General features: G+C 45.4%; 1 protein-coding gene across 1 annotated transcript; it reads right to left on the bottom strand.

Annotated features, from left to right (window-relative positions):
- Positions 1-25,575, bottom strand: pin4 (protein (peptidylprolyl cis/trans isomerase) NIMA-interacting, 4 (parvulin)). The gene is made up of 4 exons (XM_070883019.1): positions 25,410-25,575; positions 21,723-21,790; positions 3,043-3,162; positions 1-489 (listed from the first exon to the last, which is right to left on the bottom strand). Exons 1-4 carry the CDS (start codon positions 25,450-25,452, stop codon positions 331-333), a joined length of 390 nt encoding a protein of 129 aa, XP_070739120.1. The 5' UTR covers positions 25,453-25,575; the 3' UTR covers positions 1-330.
- Between the last annotated feature and the right edge of the window lie 110 nt (positions 25,576-25,685).

The raw sequence follows: 25,685 nt of genomic DNA, 5'->3' as shown, positions 1-25,685 counted from the left end.
TAGTGCTTAACTTCATACTGTTTATTTTGACATATTTCATCAACAAATCAAAATTTGAAAAAAGAAGTGTACAACTTGCAGTGGTTTTTCTCTGGATGAAAAATAATGATGTACTAAAAGTCATTTTTATAGGAGGGAAAGGATATAAAAGGAGTCTTTCCTGAATTATTCGTGCACTTCTTTTCAGCATGTGAAAATAATACTGCAGCAGGCCTGAGAGCAGGCTGTCCATTCTTCGTTGCACCTGGTGTGTAGCTGAGAAAAGAAGGGGAAAGGGTTCCATTTCTTACTAAAAATATGGATTTTCTGAGAACGGAAAATAAATACATTTTACTTCTTTCCTTCAACCATGATGATGTGATAGCCAAATTTGGTTTTGACAGGGGGATCTGTGTAAATGGGTTTGTCTGTTGTGCTGATGGACAGAGCAAAAGCAGCATCCTGAAAGGGTCCCACCATCGAGCCTCTGGTCATCCAGCCCAGATCGCCCTAAGAAGGAAAACAGTCAGTTTCACGTTTGCAATTTTTTGGAAAAGTGTAGAAAGAAAACATTTATATACAGTTTAAAAATTGTGTTTTATATCTTGCAAGCAGCAAAGTTGCACAAAGTCAGGTTGCAATCTTTATCTGAACTGTACTGGTCGGCATAATCATGCACAGATTAAATCATGGACTGGCCTGTAATTATTTGATTTGTGTGGGGCTCCATAACTGGGAGCTGTTCTTAGTTGGGATTATGTCAGCTTTCACAAGAGGTTCTGAATATGGCAATAGAGAGCTACTGCCATTGTTCAACCAGTTTAAGGCTATTATAACAGAATGACATCAGTGCATCGGGACATGTGATAGCACAGTCTGCCCTGATACATTTTAAGGATGACCTTAAGTGGGAATATTTTAACAAACGAACCCAATCAAGTAAAAGCATTCTTAATTTTTTCACAGTGACAGAATGTGAATTTTGCTAACCTGACCAAAAGCATTTTAACACAGAATACAGTGACTGTATAACTGCCGCTAAACTAACCCTAAAGCAGTTTGTAGTGAACCCATATCTGGTCCTTCAGTGGCACTGTGAACATTGCCAACCTGGTCCAAGGTAATTATGCAGTGAATCCAGATGACTATTCTTCAATAAAAAAATCAATGCTGAAGTGGCCACAAAGCAATTTTATAGTAAAGTCCTATAGGTTCACTGAAATGCCGGAGTAAACAATGTCAACCTGGTCCCGCGGCAGATAATGATTACAGCCATTTGGCATTTAGCAACAAGTCAAGAGTGCAAAAATATTTACAGTCTAACAATTCCACTAAATGGGCCCAAGTTTTGGCTCCCTGCTGGTCCTCTTGAGCCTGGCGCGGCGCAGCACGAGCTGTAGGGGGCGGAGCCAGGTCGCTGCACTGAAAACAGTGCCGGGGCCTCTGCACATGCGCTCTACAGTGGGCGCGCATGTGCAGTAGCTCCAGGCGCCCAAAACTGTGTGGGAGGGGCCCGAAGCACGCAGCCCCTAGCTCTGGCCGAATGGCCTCACTGGGGCTGCGTGCATAAGGCTGCCTCCCACGCCCAGCTCCTGCTTCCTCCCGACCCGTGCTCCCGACTGTCCCCCTCCACCCCCCACCCCCGTACCGGACCCGACCCGATCCGACCTGTGCTCCCGACCCCGACCCGCGCTCCCCCCAACCCAACGCCACTGACCTGTAAATCTGGTGCTGGGGACCGGCCCTGCCCGAAGTCCGGCCCGGCCCGTTCAGCCTCCCTCCCCATCTCCTTTCCCCCTCCCCCTTCTCCTCTGCCCCCCCTTCTCTTTCCCCCCCCTTCTCTTTCCCCTTCTCCTCCTCCCCCCTTCCCCTTCTCCTCCTCCCCCCTTCCTCTTATCCTCCTCCCCCCCTTCCCCTTCTCCTCCTCTCCCCCCCTTCCCCTTCTCCTCCTCTCCCCCCTTCCCCTTCTCCTCCTCTCCCCCCCTTCCCCTTCTCCTCCTCTCCCCCCCCTTCCCCTTCTCCTCCTCTCCCCCCCTTCCCCTTCTCCTCCTCTCCCCCCTTCCCCTTCTCCTCCTCTCCCCCTTCCCCTCCTCTCCCCCCCCTTCCCCTCCTCTCCCCCCCCTTCCCCGTCTCCTCCTCTCCACTCCCCTTCCCCTCCTCTCCTCCCCCCCTTCCTCTCCTCCTCCTCCTCTCCCCCCTTCCCCTTCTCCTCTCCCCCCTTCCCCTTCTCCTCTCCCCCCCATTCCCCTTCTCCTCTCCCCCCTTCCCCTTCTCCTCCCCCCCTTCTCCCCCATCCCTCCCCCTCTCTCACTCCACTCCCCCTGCCCCCCTCCCTCCCCTCCCCCTGCCCCCCCCCTCCCCTCGCTGTCAGAAACACAGACACTGACAGACAGTGAGAGACACACACAGACAGACAGGCAGACAGAGAGATAGAGACACTGACAGAGACACACCGGGAGGGGGCATCCCAGCATGCTGTTGGAGGGCTCCCGGTGCTGCAGTCGGTAAGTAGAGAATGTTTTATTTATTGATTTAAAAAAAATATATTTCTTATTAATTTTTTTTGATTGATTTATTGGTTGATTTATTGATGTTTTTATCATTTATTATTGCTGATGGCTCTTTATTTGTAAAACTGAAGTGTTTAATGTTTGTAAACTTCCCTTTAAACCCCCCCCCCCCCCATTCCCTACACCTAATTTGTAACCTACGCCTGATTTTCTAAAGTGTAGACAAGGTTTTTTCGAGCGTACAAAAATCTTCACTTACTCCATTCTAAGTTAGTTTGGAGTAAGTTTTCACTGCCGAAACTTTGAAAACAGGCGTAAGTGGCTGGACACGCCCCCTTTTGAAAAAATAATTCTGTTCCAAAGTGAAACTGTTCTAACTGACTAGAACTGGAGCAAACTAAATGCCGAGAATTTGAATTTCTAAGATACTCCGTTCTACACCAGTTGCTCCAAAAAATCAGGAGCAACTGAGGCCGAAACTTGGGCCCAATATTACCACTGGGAATCAGATGCATCATGATAACCACTTCCACATATTTCAGTTAGTACTTACTCCTTGCCTGGCTTTGTCTTCACTGTATTGGCTAGCCACTTCATTAAATTTCATGCCAGATTTCAACTTCTCCATAGCTTCCATACTTTTACTGTGCTTTTCACAAAGAATGTGCCTCACCTGCAACACAAGTATTCAGGATTAATGCTGCCAAATAGATGTAAGCTCATTGGGATTTTTGAAACATTAATTTTTTAAACCAAAAAAAAATTTAACCCAGAACTTCGTTGATGGGTTCGTGGGTAAATACATAACTCGATGTGGTACTGAGCCCCATAGAAAAGAAAGGTTGAGGTTTGAACTCCAATTTGTACGGAGTTAGCTGATCCCCTCCAGAGTAGTTGTAAGAGTGCTCCAATTGTCTTCAGTGCCCCTAGGTTAAGTAGGAGAAAAATATCAGCCAGGGTTCCCGTATCTGATTGCTATCCCATAACCCTTAGCAGAAAGTGCACGTGTGGGAATGTTGGATGAGAACAAGATTGGCTGGACCCTCTGCCTCTGCCATTGAATAGTTAATACTCTGTGTCAGGTGCACACATTAAGAATAGCCACTTGGATGAGCCATCGAGGTCTCCTGGCAACTGTACTTCTGTAATCGTCAATATCTTCAGGGGAGCAGAGGAGAAAATAGAAATATAATTGTAAAAACTGAACACCATGTCTTAAAGGTGTAATTTTTTTTAGAAAATGAGGCAGGGCAACACAGATAGCACAAAAAATTAAAGACTATTGGAGTAGTTCGAACAAAATTTTGATAAGCAAGATGCAGGAAATTATGTGGGGATCTTCTGCACCTCATTTCCCATTATGACCACCCTGGATTTAAGGGTGTAATGTTTAGAATATGGGAACTAGTAATCCAGAGGCCTCGACTAATGATCAAATCCCACCATGGCAGCTGGGGAATTTAAATTCAGTTAATTAAATAAATCTAGAATAAAAAGCTAGTGTCAGTAATAGTGACCATGAAATGACCGGATTGTCGTAAAAACCGATCTGCTTTACTAACGTCCTTTAGGAAAGGAAATCTGCCATCCTTACCTAATCTGGCCTATTATGTGACTCCAGACCCACGGCGATGTGGTTGACTCTGAATTGCCCTCTGAAATAACCCAGCAAGCCACTCAGTTGTACCAAATTGCTATGAAAAACAAGAATAATAAAACCGGAAGGTGGATAAAGGGGAACCAGTGGATGTGGTGTATTTGGACTGTCAGAAGACATGACAAGGTGCCACATAGGAGGTTACTGCACAAGATAAAAGTTCACAGGGTTGTGGGTAATATATTGGCATGGATAGAGGATTGGCTAACAAACAGAAAACAGAGAGTAGAGATAAATGGTTCATTCTCAGGTTGGCAATCAGTAAGCAGTGGGGTGCCGCAGGGATCAGTGCTGGGACCCCAACTATTTACAATCTATATTAATGACTTGGAGGAAGGGACTGAGCGTAACGTAGCCAAGTTTGCCGACGATACAAAAAGATGGGAGGAAAAGCAATGTGAGGAGGACACACAAAATCTGCAAAAGGACAGACAGGCTAAGTGAATGGGTAAAGATTTGGCAGATGGAGTATAATGTTGGAAAGTGTGAGGTCATGCACTTTGGCAGAAAAAAATCAAAGAGCAAGTTATTATTTAAATGGAGAAAGATTGCAAAGTGTTGCAATACAGCAGGACCTGCATGAAACACAAAAGGATAGTATGCAGGTAAAGCAAGTGATCAGGAAGGCCAATGAAATCTTGGCCTTTATTGCAAAGGGGATGGAGTATAAAAGCAGGGAAGTCTTACTACAGCTATATAAGGTATTGGTGAGGCCACACCTGGAATACTGCATGCAGTTTTGGTTTCCATATTTACGAAAGGATATACTTGCTTTGGTGGCAGTTCAGAGAAGGTTCACAAGGTTGATTCCAGAGATGAGGGGGTTGACTTATGAGGAAAGGTTGAGTAGGTTGGGCCTCTACTCATTGGAATTCAGAAGAATGAGAGGTGATCTTATCGAAACGTATAAGATTATGAGGGGGCTTGACCAGGTGGATGCAGAGAGGATGTTTCCACTGATAGGGGAGACTAGAACTAGAGGACATAATCTTAGAATAAGGGGCCGCCCATTTAAAACTGAGATGAGGAGACATTTTTTCTCTCAGAGGGTTGTGGATCTGTGGAAGCTGGGACATTGAATAAATTTAAGACAGAAATAGATAGTTTCTTAAACAATAAGGAAATAAGGGGTTATGGAGAGCAGGCAGGGAAGTGGAACTGAGTCCATGATCGGATCAGCCATGATCGTATTAAATGGCAGAGCAGGCTCGAGGGGCCGTATGGCCTTCTCCTGCTCTTATTTCTTATGTTCTTATCCGCCATCGACCTCGTCACCGGCTTCGAACACGACACCCAGTCGAGTCGACCCTGCTCCTCACTAACACCTGTGCCAAAATTGGGACAGCAGCCTGATTATAGTCATACTCACAGAATCATACCTTGCAGCCAATGTCCCAGATTCCTCCATCACCATTCCTATCCCAACAGCAGGACAGACCCACCAAACGTGGCGGCACAATGGTATACAGTCTGGAGGGATTGGCTCTGGGAGTCTTCAACATCAACTCATGGAAGTCTCATGGCTTCAAGTCAAGCATTGGCAAGGGAACTAGTAATCCAGAGACCTGGATTAATGCCCTCCCTCAGCTGATGAATCATGTTAAACATCACTTGGAAGAAGCACTGAGGGTAGCAAGGGCACAAATGTACTCAGGGTGGGGGACTTCAATGTCCATTACCAAGAGTAGCTCGGTAGCACCACTACTGAACGAGCTGGCCGAGTCCTGAAGGACATAGCTGCCAGACTGGGCCTGCAACAGGTGGTGAGAGAACCAACATGAGGGAAAAACCTGCTTGACTTCTTCCTCACCAATCTACTTGCCGCAGATCCATCTGCCCATGACAGTATTGGTAGCAGTAACCACCGCATAGTCCTTGTGGAGATGAAGTCCCAACTTCACACAGAGGACACCCTCCCTCTATCGTGTTGTGCGGCACTGTCACCGTACTAAATGGGATAGATTCAGAACAGACCTAGCAGCTTAAAACTGGGCATCCATGAGACTCTATGGGCCATCAGCAGCAGCAGAACTGAGAATTGTATTCCACCACAATCTGTAAACTCATGGCTCAGCGTATCCCTCACTCTACCATTACCATCAAGCCAGGGGACCAACCCCGGTTCAATGAAGAGTGTAGAAGAGCATGCCAGGAGCAGCACCAGGCATACCTAAAAATGAGGTGCCAACCTGGGGAAGCTGCAACACAGGACTACATGCATGCTAAACATCGGAAGCAGCATGCTATAGACAGATCTAAGTGATCTCACAACCAACGAATCAAATCAAAGCTCTGCAGTCCGGCCACATCCAGTCATGAACGGTGGTGGACAATTAAACAACTAACGGGAAGAGGCGGCTCCATGAATATCCCCATCCTCAATGATGGCGGAGCCCAGCACGTAAGTGCAAAAGACAAGGCTGAAGAGTTTGCAAACAAATTCAGCTAGAAGTACCGAGTAGACGATCCATCTCGGCCTCCTCCTGAGGTCTCCACCATCACAAAAGCCAGTCTTCAGCCCATTCGATTCACTCCATGTGACCTGACCTATGCCAGATGAGGGATTTTGCCAGATGAGGGGAGATCAGCCCGGTGGGGAAAGAGAGGTGGCTCAAGGTCTGGGGGGGAGGGGGAGGAGGTCTGTGGCCCAAGTGGGCCGCGAAGAGTTAGCGCGACCCCGAAGAATTAGCGGGATGATGTGTCGGCGGGCCTTGAAGAGTCAGCGCGGCCCGAGCGGGCCCGAGGACGCAGCCCAAACACCAGAGGGAGCACTGAGCGGAGGAGCGGCCGGCCCGAGGACGCAGCCCGCCGGCCCGACCCCCCCAGAGGGAGCACTGAGCGGAAGAGCGGCCGGCCAAGAACTGTGGCTGCAGGAATTCCAGCAGGGCGACAAGGCGGAGGCAGCCAATAACCCCAACATCGAGGAAAGATTATATTGGTGAGTACCCTGTATGAATTTTTTTTTAAATGTACTGAGACCAGGGATGGAAGGATTTTGATTGGCCGTGTTCTGCACATGCACCACCCGATGGCCAGGAATGGTGCCGGGCGAGGTATGGTGCTGGATAAAGGAGTATTGGATAAGAGAGGTTCAACCTGTATCAAGAAACGGCTGGGCACACTGGATAAAGCAAAGGCTATGGGCCCGGACAACATCCCGGCTGTCGTACTGAAGATTTGTGCTCCAGAACTAGCCGTGCCTCTAGCCAAGCTGTTCCAGTACAGCTACAACTATTTTAGTTACAACACTGGCATCTACCCGACAAAGTGGAAAACTGCCCAGGTACATCCTGTCCACAAAAAGCAGAATAAATCCAATCTGACCAGTTACCTTCCCATCGTCGACAGTGCTATCAGGCAGCACTTACTCATCAATAACCTGCTCACCGATGCTCAGTTTGGGTTCCGCCAGGACCACTCGGCTCCAGACTTCATTACAGCTTTGGTATAAACATGGATAAAAGAATTTGAGGTGAGGTAAGAGTGATTGATCTTTGACTGCATCAAGGAGCCCTAGTAAAATTGAAGCCAATGGGAATCAAGGGGAAAACTCTCCATTGGCTGGAGTCATACTGAGAATGTAGATAGAAGGTTTGCGAATGTGTTAGTAAGGGATCATGGGAAAATGGCCAAGAGAAATTGTCCAGCTGCGATATTTGCCTTGTATACACAAACAAAGGATTACTCAGAGTTGTGGTCAAACACGAAGTCAGGTATAAGTCAGACGCTATAACAAGCCATAAAATAGGGAAATACAAAGCACCGAAACTGTAAACACGCTAGGCCTAGTGCCCGCCCTGTCTGGGGGACCTGTCGGCCTGCCATTGGATGTATTCTGGGGGAAGCAGAAAGTGATTGGATGAACTAAGTGCTAATCAAATGTGTTCTGTTTTGAAAATGTATAACTGCTGTGGTTTCGCGCTGTAACGAGACTTGTCAAGAGAGAGGTGGACAGGCTCAAATCGAGGGTGTTCCCTTTATCTTAACAGGTCCCGGCCGGAGATTCTCTAATAAAGGTCTTATGTTGCCAAGACTAAAAGTGTTCGTGTGTCAGTGAATTCGCTGAAACAGATTGAAGGGAAAAGAATCCAGTATCTACAATACCTAGCACAAAGGAAGATAATTGTGGTGGTTGGAGGCCAATCATCTCAGCCCCAGGACATCGCTGCAGGAGTTCTTCAGGGCAGTGTCCTCGGCCCAACCATCTTCAGCTGCTTCATCAATGAGCCTTCCTCCATCATAAGGTCAGAATGAGGATGTTCGCTGATGATTGCACAGGGTTCAGTTCCATTCGCAACTCCTCAAATAACAAAGCAGTCCATAACGGAGTAGGATTGATGAAGGTAATGTGGTGCACACAGATGTCCAAAAGGCATTTGATAAAGTGCCACATAATAGGCTTGCCAGCAAATTGATGCCCATGGAATAAAAGGGACAGTGCCAGCATGGATACAAAATTGGCTATGGGCAGGAAATAGAGATTAGTGGGGAACGGTTGTTTTTCGGACAGGAGGAAGGTGTTCTCCAGAGGTCGGTACCAGGACCACTGCTTTTCTTGATATATATTAATGACTTGAACTTAGGAGTACTGGGCACAATTTCAAAATTTAAGATGACACAAAACTTGAAGTATAGTGAACAGTGAGGAGGATAATGATAGACTTCAAGAATAGATAGACTGGTGAATTGAGCAGACACATGGCGATGAAATTGAATGCAGAAAAGTGAGAAGTAATACATTTTGCTAGGAAGAATGAGGAGAGGCAACATAAACTAAAGGGTACAATCCTAAAGGGGGTGCATGAACATAGACCTGGGGGTATATGTGCACAAATTGTTGAAGGTGGCAGGGCAGGTTGAGAAAGTGGTTAAAAAAGCATGCAGGAAACTGGGCTTTATAAATAGAGGCATAGACTTCAAAAGCAACAAAGTTATGATGAACATTTATGAAACAGTGGTTCGGCCAAAACTGAGTATGTGTCCAATTCTGGGCACCACACTTTAGGAAGGATGTGAAGGCCTTTGAGAGGGTCAAAAACCAGAGGACACAGATTCAAGGTGATTGGCAACATAAGAACATAAGAAATAGGAGCAGGATTAGGCCATTTGACCTCTCAAACCTGCTCCGCCATTTAATAAGATCATGGCTGATCTGATCATGGACTCAGCTCCACTTCCCTGCCTGCTCCCCATAACCCTTTATTCCCTTATCGTTCAAAAATCTGTCTATCTCCGCCTTAAATATATTCAATGACCCAGCCTCCATTGCTCTCTGGGGCAGAGAATTCCACAGATTTACAACCCTCAGAGAAGAAATTTCTCATCTCAGTTTTAAATGGGCGGCCCCTTATTCTGAGACTATGTCCCCTAGTTTTAGTTTTCTCTATGAGTGGAAATATCCTCTCTGCATCCACCTTGTTGAGCCCCCTCATTATCTTATATGTTTCGATAAGATCACCTCTCATTCTTTTGAACTCCAATGAGTATAGGCCCAACCTACTCAACCTATCTTCATAAGTCAACCCCCTCATCTCCGGAATCATCCTAGTGAACCTTCTCTGAACAGCCTCCAATGCAAGTATATCTTTCCTTAAATACGGAGACCAAAACTGTACGCAGTACTCTAGGTGTGGCCTCACCAATACCCTGTACAGTTGTAGCAGGACTTCTCTGCTTTTATACTCCATCCCCCTTGCAATAAAGGCCAACATTCCATTTGCCTTCCTGATTACTTGCTGTACCTGCCTACCAACTTTTTGTGTTTCATGCACAAGGACTCCCAGGTCTCTATGTACTGCAGCACTTGGCAATTTTTCTCCATTTAAATTATAATTTTCTTTTCTATTTTTTCTGCCAAAGTGGATAACCTCACATTTTCCCACATTGTACTCCATCTGCCAAATTTTTGCCCACTCACTTTGAGAATGTGAAAAAGGATTGCGAAAGTGGTAGATGGCTAGAGAAGGTAGCAAAAGGATGGAGATAGGGAATCATGGGTAAATGGCTGACCAAATATGTCAAGCTGTGATAACTACAATGTCAGCACAAAAAGGGGTTACTCAGAGTTGTGGTCAAACACGAGTTACGCAAAAAAGCAAAAGTTAGACATGAGTCAGACGAGGGGCTGCTATATCCAGCCATGAAATAGGGAAATGCTATGAAAATCGAAACAATAAACACATCCCTGGAGCCCGCCCTATTTGGAGAGTTGTTAGCCTGCAATTGGGTATGCTATGGGGGAAATCGACCAATGATTGTATAAATTGAGTGTCACTCAAATGTGTTCTGCTGTAACAATGTATAAGTGTTGAGCTTTTGTACTGTTACGAGACTTGTCAGGAGAAAGGTGGACAGGCTCGAATCGAGAGTGTTCCCTTTATCTTAACAGGTCCCGGCCGGAGAATCTCGAATAAAGGTCTTATGTTGCTAAGACTAAAAGTGTTCGTGTGTCAGTGAATTCGCTGAAACAGATTGAAGGGAAAAGAATCCAGTATCTACATTTGGTGTCAGAAGTGGGATCTCAACAGACGACTGCCGAAAACTTGCGAATTAAGAGCTAGACTAGCCTTGGACGAAACGAGAGGAAAATGGCCACTGGAGTAAGTATAATTTCAATACTGCTCCAGTTTCCACCGGTTTCAAAAGTCTGAGGAAAGTTTAGCCACTCGCTGGTTCTCAGGTGGTGTCTGAACGAGATCCAGGTCAATCTGGCGAACACTTTCTAAACTTGGGAAATAAGTGTCCAAGTCAGGTGTGACGTCGACCTTGTATATCACTTGGCCCGTCTAGGCACTGATTGGATTTAATTAGGAAGCCGTGTAGCGACACGAAGAGAAAAATAGCGCGGGCCACATAGAAAAACGCAGAGATTTGGGATAAGCCATGTAGCGACACGAAGAGAGAAATCGCGTAGGAAACCGTGTAGCGACACGAAGAGAGAAATCGCGTAGGAAACCGTGTAGCGACACGAAGAGAGAAATCGCGCAAGCCGAGGGGTGACACGGGATTGTGTAAATTTTAAATTGTACTTGCGCCAGGAGTGGTGTCGATCTTGTACATCACTTGGTCCACCTAGGCTCTGGGCAAGCTAAACTCGAACTAACACGGGACGACGTGGAGGTAATTTGGATTAATTAGGACCCTGATCCAACGTGCGGCGACACAAGGATGGGTAATTTAGATAAAACTACGAATTCCCTGAAAGGTCATGGATCAAAAAAATTAATAGGAAAGAGAGATTCTTGTGAACGTCTGTTTTAAATGAGAAATGCTTGTATGATTTTTACTGTGGAGAAGGAAGCTTGTGTGGGGAAACCGGGGAATTGTGGTTTGTTTTAGCTCCACCCACTTTTTCAAACAGTGAAAGTTTTTTTTAACCCTTCGTAGTGTTGTCCTGTATGTGGGAAGTTTAAGAGTGTGAACCTTATTGAATTACGTATATTCGGATGATAAGTTACGGAGCCAGGAAATGCACAAAGGATAGGTTTGTTGAGTAAAAAAATATATATATATGGTCCCGGTGGTTAAAAAAGGATTTAATAGCCAAATGGAGACAGTACTGTCAAAAGCTGAAAGATGAGTCCCTTCTGTCAAGCTGGCAGGAGAACGCCACTAAACTAGGGCTGTCCTTGACAGAAGGAGGACATGTTAAAACTGTAGACGTCCTAAAGAAAGAGTGCGTGCACGAGAAACGTACTAAGAGTTCCCTTGGGACCTCTGAGAAGGGTACAGATAGACTACGTAGTCGAATGGTTGGCTTTGCGTTGACCGAGGCTGATGATGAAATTGATGAATGGACACAGCCACGCCCAACGGCGCCTCCTGCAGCCTCTGACCCTTTGTCACAGCCTCTTTCCCATCCTCCTCCACCTTACACTCCGGCGAGAGGAGTTAAAGATAAATGTAACCCTACACCAACGAAGCGACAAGCCCAAACGGACTCCAGTTTATAGATCATCTTCGAACTACTATTTCAGTTTATAATGCAGAATCAAGAGACTTGTGGTCCTTAGTGCAGCAACCCTGAACCCGACTGAACACGTCCGGTTCTTAGAAAATTTGAGGCGAGCCACCCATGATGCATTAGTGACTGCTCACCCTAATAATGCCCAGGATCGCCTAAACGCTATCTTTAATGCTCTCAGCAAGAACCTTCAGAAGCCCATCAGTATGGCAGCAGTATTAGAAACTAAACCCAAACGAGAAGAAACTGCCGACGAATTCATGGAAAGATTTATTGAAATATACGGAGGTCAATCAGGAGATAATGCCTTCAGGACAGGGGACAATTCACCTCAATTCTGCGCTATTCTACTTCAGTGCCTGCCCTATTCGATTGCTCACGCTATCCGGACAAATAATATGAATTGGGCAGATAACAGTAGAGCCCAAATGGAAAGAGCGGTAAAATATTATTGGCAGGAGAAGAAAGGAGGGGAAGGAGGAGGCGCACCCCTGACCCTGGTCAAAGCCGAATATGTGACTAGAAAGGAAGAACCCCCACGGAGAGGACCCTGGTCCGACCCGAGGGGATACCAGATGGAACCACAGTACTGTGTAAAGGGATGGGTGGATAACCAAGGATACGGATATACCCAACACCCAAATGGCCCAGGGCCCCGCTAATTACAGACCGCCCTACTGTCCCCGGCCTGGTATGGGAAGAGGTCGGGGCTGGGAAAGACGAGATGAATGCTTTAATTGTGGGCAAGAAGGACATTGGAGTAGAGAGTGTCCCTCCCGTCGGCACGAAAGAGGAAGAGGAAGAAGAGGAGGGGGGCAAGGGGGGAGAGGACGGGGATCTTACACTAACTTCTCCCAGAACAACCCCTTTGGCCAACCGTCCCCCGATTACGTAACTTGATTGTACAAAGAACCTCCCCGGATGACGAACCGATTTGCCGGTTTCCAGTCCCTAGCACGGCTAAACAAATGCGACAGTGGTTGGGGATGATCAATTACTGCAGATCCTGGATCCCTAACGTTGCCCTGATGACTAAGCACCTTACCCCGTATACAAATGAGGAAGGCAGCTTTAAAATAAAAATTGCAGACGTCCAAGCCTTTAAGGAACTAAAGACAGCCCTGCTGCAAGTTCCGGCTTTGGGCCGGCCCCTCTATGACCGGTCCTTTCAACTGTATTGTACCATCCTGAAAGACTGTGCGACTGCTGTCTTAACTTAGAAACACGGGGATAAGCATAGGCCTGTTGCCTACTACTCTTCCAAAATAGACCCCGTTGCCTTGGGGCACCCTGTATGTACTCAAATATTAACCGCCATCTACAATAGCCTTCAATCCGCTGCCAACATTACCCTCCAGCAGGATATTGTTGTGTACACCTCTCACTCCGTAGCTGCCCTCCTGGGCCAACTGCAGACTCAACACCTTACCATGGTCAGGCAAAGCAGATATGAGATCTACCTACTGAATAATCCTAAGCTGACCTTTTGGCACTGTACTGCCATTAATCCGGCCTGTTTTCTTACTGAGCCACCCCAAGATGAGGAAGAACCCAGTCATGATTGTTTATCTGCCGCCTTTGAAACTGCCTATTCTGCCCAACAAGCTGAACTATTCGCCCTCACCCGAACCTGTATCTTGGCCAAAGACCTCAAAGTCAATATCTATACCGACTCTAGGTATGCCTTTTAGGGTAGCCCATGATTTCGGACAATTATGGAAAAACAGGGGATTCCTAACCTCACAGGGGAATGAGATATCCCATAAGCAACTAGTATCTGATTTGTTGCAAGCTCCCATGCTCCCTAAACGTATTGCCATTGTCAAGTGCACTGCCCACACTACCGGAAACTCTCCGGTCGATATAGGAAACCACCGTGCTGACAGAGAGGCGAAACAGGCCTCTTGCGGACAACAAATGGTGGTGCCTAGAATGATGAGTCAAACTAAAAGTCCTGCCAAGGATAAGTTAGCCTCGGAAAAACCAATGCCAACCATCCAAGATGTCATTAAAGCACAGGAGGACGCTCCTGAAAAAGATAAACTGTTGTGGAAAGATTATGGATGTACTTATGACAATGTTTCTAAACTCTGGACCACTCCCGCGGAACAGACTTGCATGTCTGACAAGTTGGCTCTATGGGTTATTGAATGTATGCATTTTGCTACTCATTGTGGAGCGAGGACAACAAGTGACACGCTTTTGGCCACTTGGTGGCACTCTAGACTCCAGATGCTAGCCCAGAACATCAGTAGTCGCTGCCTTGTTTGCCAACAGCATAATCCAGGGAAGGGAGTCCCCTGTGATTGGGGTAAGACGCCCCTACCAGAAGGTCCCTTTGAGACCTTGCAGTTGGACTACATTGAGTTGCAAAAAGTTCAGTGTTACAAATATGTGTTAGTAATAGTAGATGTGTTCTTTCTCTGACTCAGGCTCTGCGACTAGCTCACAACCAGGTTCGAGAGGCTCACCTCGACCTCCCAGTTTTACCCGAATCGTCCCTCGTGGCACCAGGGAATTATGTCCTGATTAAGAAATGGATTCGAAAGGGACGAGAGCCACGATGGGAGGGGCCCTTTCAGGTGTTACTCACTACCCCCACCGCAGCTAAGGTTGAAGGGAGAAGTGCCTGGGTTCACCTGCACCACTCTAAACTTATTACTTCATAATGAGCCTCTCACTGGTCGTCCTAACCCTTGTTTCTGTTCCAGACTTCCTCTCCTCCATAGCTGAATAAACCACATCCTTGGGGCAGGAAGAAAAACGCCAAGAACACGGGAGGAGAAAGGAACAAGCAGACTTAGCTGTTTTCTGAGCTATCCTTATCTTATTGTTAACTAATGTATAGTATCGTCTAAAATTATTTAAACATGTGTAAGCTAGCAGGTATAATTGTGCTATCCTAGCAGAACTAGAAGGGCTACAGGATAACTTATTTTATCAGACCCATACCCGATTGCATGGTAATCGAACTGTATGTTACCCACTAGCCCAATCAGTAGAGGCCCTGTTCGTGGCCACCCCTGGGTGGACTCCCCGCGACTTATATACGGCGGATACCTCGGACGCACCCTGTGAGGGACAAACGGGCGAATATAGAAGGGGTATACCGGGAAGGTGTGTGGAATTAATAGACTCCATGAATCCTGAGTGCAGGGGATCCCAGGGAAAGAACGGAGCGGTATGCTCGGACATTGCAAGCTACCCGCTTTGCTTCTCAGGACAAGGGTGGGGTTGTGTATATGCCCTGGTCCCCGGGAACGCCACCTGTGTGCAGACGCAGTGTGCCCGTCAGCACTGTCGAGTGCGTAAGTGCCAGTTTACCTGTACCTGTACCTGTAACGAGCAAAGATGCCTGAACGTGACCGCAGGAAGGCAAGTTATCTGCGGTCAGTGTAACGGAACTCATGTTAGCTCAGAAACATGGGCATACCCGTTTGATGCTTACCAATTGGTAGGATCAGGCTCAAATTCAAGGGAACTTAGCAATTGGTGGTATAAGCAGTTCACGAGTGTTCGCAACACCGACGTAAAGTGTTATAGAGCTAAGGAAGGATTTGTGTTCCTCCTCAACGGCACCTTCAAGACAGCAACACCGACCCTCCCGGTCCTTTTTGCAGTAGGAACTATAGGACCACTCACTGTCCCATGCCCCAAAAGGGGGTATACCCAGAGAAAGGAAATAGTTGGTTGGATTGGTTATTTGGAGGATCCTGGGGATCTTATTTAATGCATGGAGCAGTTATTCTCGTTATGATAATAGTTACCTGTTGTCTGATTATTGGTTGCTTTAATGTCTGTTGTAAAGTAATGATGGCAAAATTGGAGCAAACTCTTACAGTCACGGGCTCCCGAAATCTGGTTCAACAGACTAAAGATTTACTCGAGAATCAAGAAGAGTATGAGAAACAAGAATGCGAACGGCTGAATGCGATACTCCTGGAATAATCACCAGGGTTATCATGGAATGATAAAAGGGGGGAATGAGAATGTGAAAAAGGATTGCGAAAGTGGTAGATGGCTAGAGAAGGTAGCAAAAGGATGGAGATAGGGAATCATGGGTAAATGGCTGACCAAAGATGTCAAGCTGTGATAACTACAATGTCAGCACAAAAAGGGGTTACTCAGAGTTGTGGTCAAACACGAGTTACGCGAAAAAGCAAAAGTTAGACATGAGTCAGACGAGGGGCTGCTATATCCAGCCATGAAATAGGGAAATGCTATGAAAATCGAAACAATAAACACATCCCTGGAGCCCGCCCTATTTGGAGAGTTGTTAGCCTGCAATTGGGTATGCTATGGGGGAAATCGACCAATGATTGTATAAATTGAGTGTCACTCAAATGTGTTCTGCTGTAACAATGTATAAGTGTTGAGCTTTTGTACTGTTACGAGACTTGTCAGGAGAAAGGTGGACAGGCTCGAATCGAGTGTTCCCTTTATCTTAACAGGTCCCGGCCGGAGAATCTCGAATAAAGGTCTTATATTGCTAAGACTAAAAGTGTTCGTGTGTCAGTGAATTCGCTGAAACAGATTGAAGGGAAAAGAATCCAGTATCTACAACTTAGCCTGTCTATATCCCTTTGTAGATTTCTTGTGTCCTCCTCACAATTTGCTTTCCCACCCATTTTTGTATTATCAGCAAACTTGGCTATATTACACTCAGTCCCTTCATCCAAGTCATTTAGATTGTAAATAGTTGAGACCCGAGCACCGATCCCTGCAACACCCCACGGGTTACTGTTTGCCAACCGGAATATGACTCATTTACCCTGACTCTCTTTTCTGTTAGCTAACCCGCTATCTATGCTAATATATTACTCCCAACCCTGTGAACTTTTATCTTGTGCAGTAACCTTTTATGTGGCACCTTATCAAATGCCTTCTGGAAATCCAAATATACCACATCCACTGATTCCCCCTTATCCACCCTGCTCGTTACATTCTCCAAGAACTCCAGCAAATTTGTCAAACACGATTTCCCTTTCATAAAACCATGCTGACTCTGCTTGATTGAATTATGCTTTTCCAAATGTCCTGCTAATGCTTTCTTAATAATGGACTTCAGCATTTTCCCAACAACAGATGTTAAGCTAACTGGTCTACAGTTTCCTGCTTTCTGTCTGCCTCCTTTTTTTTTTAAAAATAGGGGCGTTACATTTGTGGTTTTCTAATCTGCTGGGACCTCCCCATAATCCAGGGAACTTTGGTAGATTACAACCAATGCATCCACTATCTCTGCAGCCACTTCTTTTATGACCCTATGATGCAAGCCATCAGGTTCAGGGGACTTGTCTGCCTTTAGTCCTATTATTTTACCGAGTACTACTACTTTATTGATAGTGATTGTATTAAGTTCCTCCCTCTCTATAGCCTCTTGATTATCCACTATTGGGATGTTTTTAGTGTCTTCTACCGTGAAAACCGATACAAAATATTTGTTCAAAGTCGCTGCCATTTCCTGGCTCCCCATTATTCCCAGTCTCATCCTCTAACGGACCAACATTTACTTTAGTCACTCTTTTTCTTTTTATGTACCTGTAGAAACTCTTACTATCTGTTTTTATATTTCATGCTAGTTTACTTTCAAAATCTATCTTCCCTATCTTTATTTTTTTTAAACGTTCTTTGCTGGTTTTTAAATGTTTCCCAATCCTTTGGCCTCCCACTAGTCTTGGCTATATTGTATGCCCTTATTTTCAATTTGATACCATCCCTTATTTCCTTAGTTAGCCACAGATGGTTATCCCTTATCATTGGGATATATTTCTGTTCAGAGTTATGAAATATCTCCTTAAATGTCCATCACTGCTCATCAACCGTCCCACACTCTAATCTATTTTCCCAGTCCACTTTAGCCAACTCTGCCCTCATATCTTTGTAGTCTCCTTTATTTAAGCTTAGGACACTGGTTTGACACCCTCCAACTGAATTTGAAATTCAACCATGTTATGGTCACTCATTCCTCGAGGATCCTTTAAAAGAACCAAAGGCAACATGAGGAAAAACCTTTTTACACAGTGAGTGGTTAGAATCAGGAATGCACTGTCTAAAAGTGTGGTGGAGGCAGACTCAATCATGGCTTTCAAAAGGGAATTGGATAAGTATGTGAAGGAATAAAACTTGCAAGGGAAAGGGCAGGGGAATGGTGGGACTAGCTGAAAAGCTCTTGCAGAGAGCCAGCACAGGCTCGATGGGTTGAATGGTCCCCTTCTGTGATTCTATGATTCTATACCTGCATGCAGCAAGACCTGGATGACATTCAGGCTTATGCTGATAAGTGGCAACTAATATTCGTGCCACACAAGTGCCAGGCAATGACTATCTATAACAAGTCTAACCACCTCCCCGTGGACATTCAATGCATTACCATCACCGAATCCCCCACCAACAACATGGTCAGCATTGACCATAAACTTAACTGGACCAGCCAGATAAATACTGTGGCTACAAGAGCAGGTCAGAGGCCAGGTATTCTGCGACGAGTCTCTCATCTCCAGACTCCCCGAAGCCTTTCCACCATCTGCAAGGCACAAGTCAGGGGTCTGATGGAATACTCTCCACTTGCCTGGATGAGTGGAGCTCCAACAACACTCAAGAAGCTCCATACCATCCAGACAAAGCAGCCCGCTTGATTGGCACCCCATCCACCACCTTAAACATTCACTCCCTCCACCAGCGGCACATCAATTATTAAAGATGTAATAGCAGCGCATTTGGAAAGCAGTGACAGGATCGGTCCAAGTCAGCATGGATTTATGAAAGGGAAATCATGCTTGACAAATCTAGAATTTTTTGAGGATGTAACTAATAGAGTGGACAAGGGGGAGGCAGTGGATGTGGGGTATTTAGACTTTCAAAAGGCTTTTGACAAGGTCCCACACAAGAGATTAGTGTGCAAAATTAAAGCACATGGTATTGGGGGTAATGTACTGACATGGATAGAGAACTAGTTGGCAGACTGGAAGCAAAGAGTAGGAATAAACAGGTCCTTTTCAGAATGGCAGGCAGGGACTAGTGGGGTACCGTAAGGTTCAGTGCTGGGACCCCAGCTATTTACAATATGCATTAATGATTTAGACGAAGGAATTGAATGTAATATCTCCAAGTTTGCAGATGACACTAAGCTGGGTGGCAGTGTGAGCTGTGAGGAGGATGCTAAGAGGCTGCAGGGTGACTTGGACAGGTTAGATGAGTGGGCAAATACATGGCAGATATGGTATAATGTAGATAAATGTGAGGTTATCCACTTTGGTGGTAAAAACAGGAAGGCAGATTATTATCTGAATGGTGACAGATTAGTAAAAGGGGAGGTGCAACGAGACCTGGGTGTCATGGTACATCAGTCATTGAAAGTTGGCATACAGGTACAGTAGGCGGTGAAGAAGGCAAATGGCATGTTGGCCTTCATAGTGAGAGGATTTGAGAATAGGAGCAGGGAGGTCTTACTACAATTGTACAGGGCCTTGGTGAGGCCACACCTTAAATATTGTGTACAGTTTTGGTCTCCTAATCTGAGGAAGGACATTCTTGCTATTGAGGGAGTGCAGCGAAGGTTCACCAGACTGATTCCCGGGATGACAGGACTGACATATGAAGACTGGATCGACTAGGCTTATATTCACTGGAGTTTAGAAGAATGAGGGGATCTCATAGAAACACATAAAATTTTGATGGGATTGGACAGGTTAGATGCAAGAAGAATGTTCCCGATGTTGGGGAAGTCCAGAACCAGGGGTCACAGTCTAAGGATAAGGGGTAAGCCATTTAAGACCGAGATGAGGAGAAACTTCTTCACTCAGAGAGTTGTAAGCATGTAGAATTCTCTACCACAGAAAGTTGTTGAGGCCAGTTTGTTAGATATATTCAAAAAGGAGTTCGATGTAGTTAGATGGTGCAGGCTCGAAGGGCCGAATGGCCTACTCCTGCACCTATTTTCTATGTTTCTATCTGTAAGATGAACTGCAGCAATTCGCCGAAGCTTCTTTGAAGGGTGTTAGATATGGTCAAAAGGGAGTTAGATATGGTCAAAAGGGAGTTAGATATGGTCAAAAGGGAGTTAGATATAGCCCTTACGGCTAAAGGGATCAAGGGGTATGGAGAAAAAGCAGGAATGGGGTTCTGAAGTTGCATGATCAGCCATGATCATATTGAATGGTGGTGCAGGCTCGAAGGGCCGAATGGCCTACTCCTGCACCTATTTTCTATGTTCCTATGAACGCACTTCTCAAACCTGCGACCTCTATCACCTCCAAATTCCCCTTCAAGTCACACACCATCTTGACTTGGAAAGATATTGCCATTCCTTCATCGTCGCTGGGATAAAATCCTGGAACTCCCTACCTAACAGCACCATGGAGTTACTTTCACTATACGGACTGCAGCGGTTCAAGAAGGCTGCTCACCATCACCTTCTCAAGGGAATTAGGGACGGCCAATAAATGTTGGCCTTGCCAGTGTCGTCCACATCCCAGGAACAAATATTTTAAAAAACTATGCATCTTTTGTGACCAACTAGTTACAGTTCCTTAATCCTGTGGGCAATATCTGGGCTTTATTCAGCACCTTCTCGGAACAGCATAGCTATTCTAATTCAATGGTATTCAAGAATTCAAATTTACAAATCCATTGCAGAGTATTTGTACTGTAATACACATTAATACAATCTACTCTTGATCCTTCAAAGTTGTTTTTGTACTAAAAAAATGGAATTATCTAATAATTTGAATTGAGCAACATAAATAAAACAGGAACGTGGGAATTTAATGCTCACAAATTCAAATTATCAGACATTTCTAATTAAAAGCAGACTGTACTATTTTATTATACCAATAATGTAAGATAATGCTTGCATTTATCTAACTTCCACATCAAAGGATTTTTCATAATACAGGTTGAGCGTCCGAAATCCGGCAACCTCGGGACCGAGGCCATTCTGGATATTTCCGGATTTTGGAACATCTTTGCCTAGGCCGAGGTAGGTGAGGTCGGGCAGCCGAGGTAAGGGGTCGAGGTCGGTCCGCCATGGTAAGGGGAAGAGGCGAGGTCAGGCTGTCAAGGACCGGAGCGAAGTCGGGCCGGGGCGAGGTCAGGTCACCGGGGGCTGGGGCGAAGTCGGGTCGCCGAGGGCCAGGGGAGTCAGGATTTTGGAACATTTTCCAGTTTCCGGAACATTCCGAATTTTGGAATTCCGGATTTCGGATGCTCAACCTGTAATACCTAAAATCACACTTTTGTTTAAAAAAGCGTTTTGTAGGCAAACAGACGAACCATTCTGGCAGTGATGTCCCAGAACAGCCATGTTAATGTACTGTATTATTTTAAGCTGGTATAGGTTAAGAAAGTAATGCTTGCCAGGATGTCAGGAGCAGCTTTCCACTCTTCAAAGGTTTTAATTGGACCGTCAACATTCTGAAGATCAGGTTTGGTTTTAATGTCTGATTCAACAGACGTCACCTCTGGCAATGCAGAAATCCCTCAGTACTGCACTGGAGTATTAGCCTAGATGATATCCTAAAGTGCTGATATTGCTCTTGAACCAATAACCTATGACTCGGAGGTGAGAATATTACCAAATAAGCTACCTGACATGCTATAGGATTTGATCACTTACCTTCACTGCATTACCTCCTTTGGGTCCTTTATCTTTCTTATCAGCATTATCACCACTAGCTGCACCACCTTAAATATACAAAAATGGAATATGTTTCTTTGTCTTCAAAGCAAATGCATTAGTAACTCACAAATCACAGGGATTCAGCCAACGGTGGCACGATCCAGAACTACAGCCATGTTATTTTTGGATTTTTTGACAATTAATGAGCTAAACTTTGATTCCCCAAAGACTATACAGTAATAATTGGTTAGCCTGTCTCAACAATCAATAAATACCTCATAGCCATTGTGTCCCTGGACCCAGGTGCATGGCATAGGGCTTCTTTTTACATTGCCAGCACAGAAATAAAAAGTTAAGAGACGCAGACTCAGGCAGTCAGGTCTTTAAATAGAAAACTGTAAGCGCAAGTCTTCACAAGGCTTAGAAGTAGAATGCAGGAGGGTAGTTAGGAGGCATTTTGTTTAAGTCAAGCAAGATGACACACTGATGTAAAGAAGTATAGCATGTTCATTTCTTTTGTATTATTTCACATCAAGAGAACATACAGAGCAACAGTTATGCTTGGATTTACTTAATTTAATTAGTACTACTCGTCAAGCAGTAATCCAATCATACCTGTTGCTCTGTATGTTCCCTTGATGTGAAATAAAGTAGCTTAATAATTTGTACAGGTATTCTGCAAGGTGCTTCCCAAGTCTGCCTTCAAAAAGATTGGACAGCATGTGCAAAATACATGAATATCCAGTTCAAATCAGAAAAGAGTACCGTTGTTACAAACCTGAGTTACATGATCATACAAGTAGACATTGGAGTGTATGAGTCTACTCCAGCTCTTTAAGGGACGGGAGATTCATTTACAGGAGTGACTGACGCCACTAGACCCAAGAAGATGGGGCAGAAATTCCTCTGGAGGTCTTCCCGCGGGCAATTGCCTCCTCGCTGGAGATTTTTTACCAGAGAACCTGGTGGTCTAGCAGGCGCCTTGAATTCTGATGGGGAGGCCTTCTCTTCCCGCGCTGCAAAGCTCGCTCCTGTCCCACGCAGAAGATGCAGTCATGTGTGACTGCTCAGCCAATCAGGTAAGTATTTCACAGGTTCCCATTAATAGCACTGAGACGCGCGTATCTACGAGTTCTCAGTGCTATTAATGGGAACAAAACTAAACACACAAAACAATAAAAAAATAAAAAACAGACCACACATATTTAAAATTAATTGAAATTAAAGTTATTATGCAAAAAAAATAAAATATTTTCCCAATTTTTAAAAAAGTTTTTCTAATTACGGTTAAAAATAAACTTACCGTAGTGGGGAGGGTTTTTAACAAACTATATGTTTATACTTTTATTTTACAATGTTTTTGTGTGTTTTAAAACACTTGCGCCTGTAAAAGTAGCTATGCGCCTGCTTTTTCAGGCGCAAGATTTTTGAGAACATTTGCTGGGCAAATGTAAATCCCACAATCTTGCCCAAGAAATGTCCTCGCTCCCGATGTGTCATCCTCATTCCAGATATGTCTACGATCTGCCAGCTTGACAGATCGAAAAAGCCGGTTTTCAGCACATGCGTATTGCGCGCTGAAAACCAGCTTTTCCGATGCCTTCCCGGGTCCGTAGAAACTTCGTACGGGCCCGGAATGTCGGAATGTCTACTCCGATATCTTTGATATTGGGGTACAGTTCCATGGTTGTTGGCAGACCTTTGATATATTCTCCAAATGGTCATTCTTCATGTGTGAGCCCAAATGGTGAGTGTGACCAGGCAATTTTGAATGTGAGAGGCCTCCAAATTTGTCCCACCTGTTTTCTAGCAACAAGTGATCAGAAGTGGGTATCTTGCCTAGTTTTACACTCTCCTAAGCCCAAGGACATTTTGAGCTAATTACATCACCCACACCACTGCAAAATCAGGATAGGCCAAGGAAAAAACTAGGGAACTTTCTGACATATCAAGCTAGGTAACACACCATGTTGCACACTACTGAAAAGTTCTATGTATTGTATCAAGGGTTACACTGTTCAGTCTCTAAAATAAGATCCACTATTTTATAATCAGCAATTTGCATTGTGCAAGGATATATGTTAATTGTTTAGACTGCAGCACACAATTTCCACTCGATTGGCATGCTGCTGAAAATCTACCTTAGCAACCAATGAATAGGGAACCTAGACTAACATATTAAAAAGAGCCCCTGCGCTCAGTCAACTAAAGTTACGTAAATGGAAGATCGATTTACAGGACTGACTGATGCTACTGGAACTGAGAAGATATCTTTGATACTGGGGTACAGTTACATGGTTGTTGGCCATTTACAGTAGACACTTCAAAGCGCTGGAGAAGTACCACCAGCGCTGCTTCCGCAAGATCCTGCACATCCACTGGGAGGATGGGTGCACCAACATCGGTGTTCTCACTCAGGCCAACAGCCCCAGCATCGAAGCACTGACCACACTCGACCAGCTCCGTTGGGCGGGTCACATCATCCGCATGCCCGACACGAGACTCCCAAAGCAAGCGCTCTACTCAGAACTCCTACACAGCAGGCAAGCCCTAGGTGGGCAGAGGAAACTTTTCAAGGACACCCTCAAAGCCTCCTTGATAAAATGCAACATCTCCACCGGCACCTGGGAATCCCTGGCCCAAGACTGCCCTAAGTGGAGGAAGAGCATCCGGGAGGGCGTTGAGGACCTCAAGTCTCGTCACCAAGAGCATGCAGAAATCAAGCGCAGACAGCGGAGGGAGCCTGTGGCAAACTAAACTCCCCACCCACCCCTTCCTCCAACCACTGTCTGTCCCACCTGTGACAGAGACTGTAATTCCCATATTGGACTGTGCAGTCACCTGAGAACTCATGTTTAGTGTGGAAGCAAGTCTTCCTCAATTTTGATAAACTGACTATGATGATGCTGAAATATCACTTATTTAAATGTCACTTAACAAAGTCACCATGCACTGTTCACCTGGACCCACGGTAAGCCCACCGTTAATTGTACCCTATAGTCCGCATGCCAGACACGAGACTTCATGGCAAACAAGACAAAGGTGGGCAGCGGAAATGCTACAAGGACACCCTCAAAGCCTCCCTGATAAAGTGCAACATTCCCACTGACACCTGGGAGTCCCTGGCCCAAGACCGCCCTAAGTGGAGGAAGTGCATCCGAGAGGGCGCTGAGCACCTCGAGTCTCAACGCCGAGAGCGTGCAGAAATCAAGCGCAGACAGCGGAAAGAGCGTGCGGCAAACCAATCCCACCCCTTCCCTCAACAACTATCTGTCCCACCTGTGACAGAGTCTGTGGCTCTCGTATTGGACTGTTCAGCCACCAAAGAACTCACTTCAGGAGTAGAAGCAAGTCTTCCTCGATTTCGATGGGACTGCCTATGATGATAAAACCCTATTTAAAAGAAAACATTTCTTCAACAATCTCTCCTCCCAACATTCCTCCCTTTTGCTGCTCAATATCCATCTCTTCATCTTTTATGTGAGGAGTACTATGAGATGGCCCCTCTGACACTGGATACTACACTGAAGTGTCAGCTGTGATTGTATGCTCAAGTCGTTTTCGGTGAGGGTGTATATCAACAAATAATATAACACTTGTGTCTATACCCGTTCATATATATTTGCACAAAGACGACGTTTAAACTTCAATTAGAACATTAGACGATGTTTAAAGCAAACAGACCTTTCCCTCCCTTTGCTCCCTTTGATTTCCCTTTCGGAGGCATGGTGCAGACACGGAAAGACCCCTTCACCCGCCGCCTGACCAAGTGCCCGCAGGAAACGAGCTGCCAAATAACTAGACGCGTTATTTAATTAATACCCAACAAAATTGCGGATGAAAGATTTTCAGCTCGTGAGATTTATGTAGTGGGATGATTTCTTAAAAACATTTGTACAACCGGAAAAAAAAGCGGCACCTGTCGTCATCACGCAGCGCCCATCACATGACGGACCCTTT

The sequence above is a fragment of the Pristiophorus japonicus genome, chromosome 6 (genome assembly GCF_044704955.1).
Source record: "Pristiophorus japonicus isolate sPriJap1 chromosome 6, sPriJap1.hap1, whole genome shotgun sequence".
Classification (NCBI taxonomy): Eukaryota; Metazoa; Chordata; class Chondrichthyes; family Pristiophoridae; genus Pristiophorus; species Pristiophorus japonicus.
The sequence above is the reverse complement of the archived record's forward strand: the minus strand, read 5'-3'. Positions and strand labels throughout refer to the sequence as shown.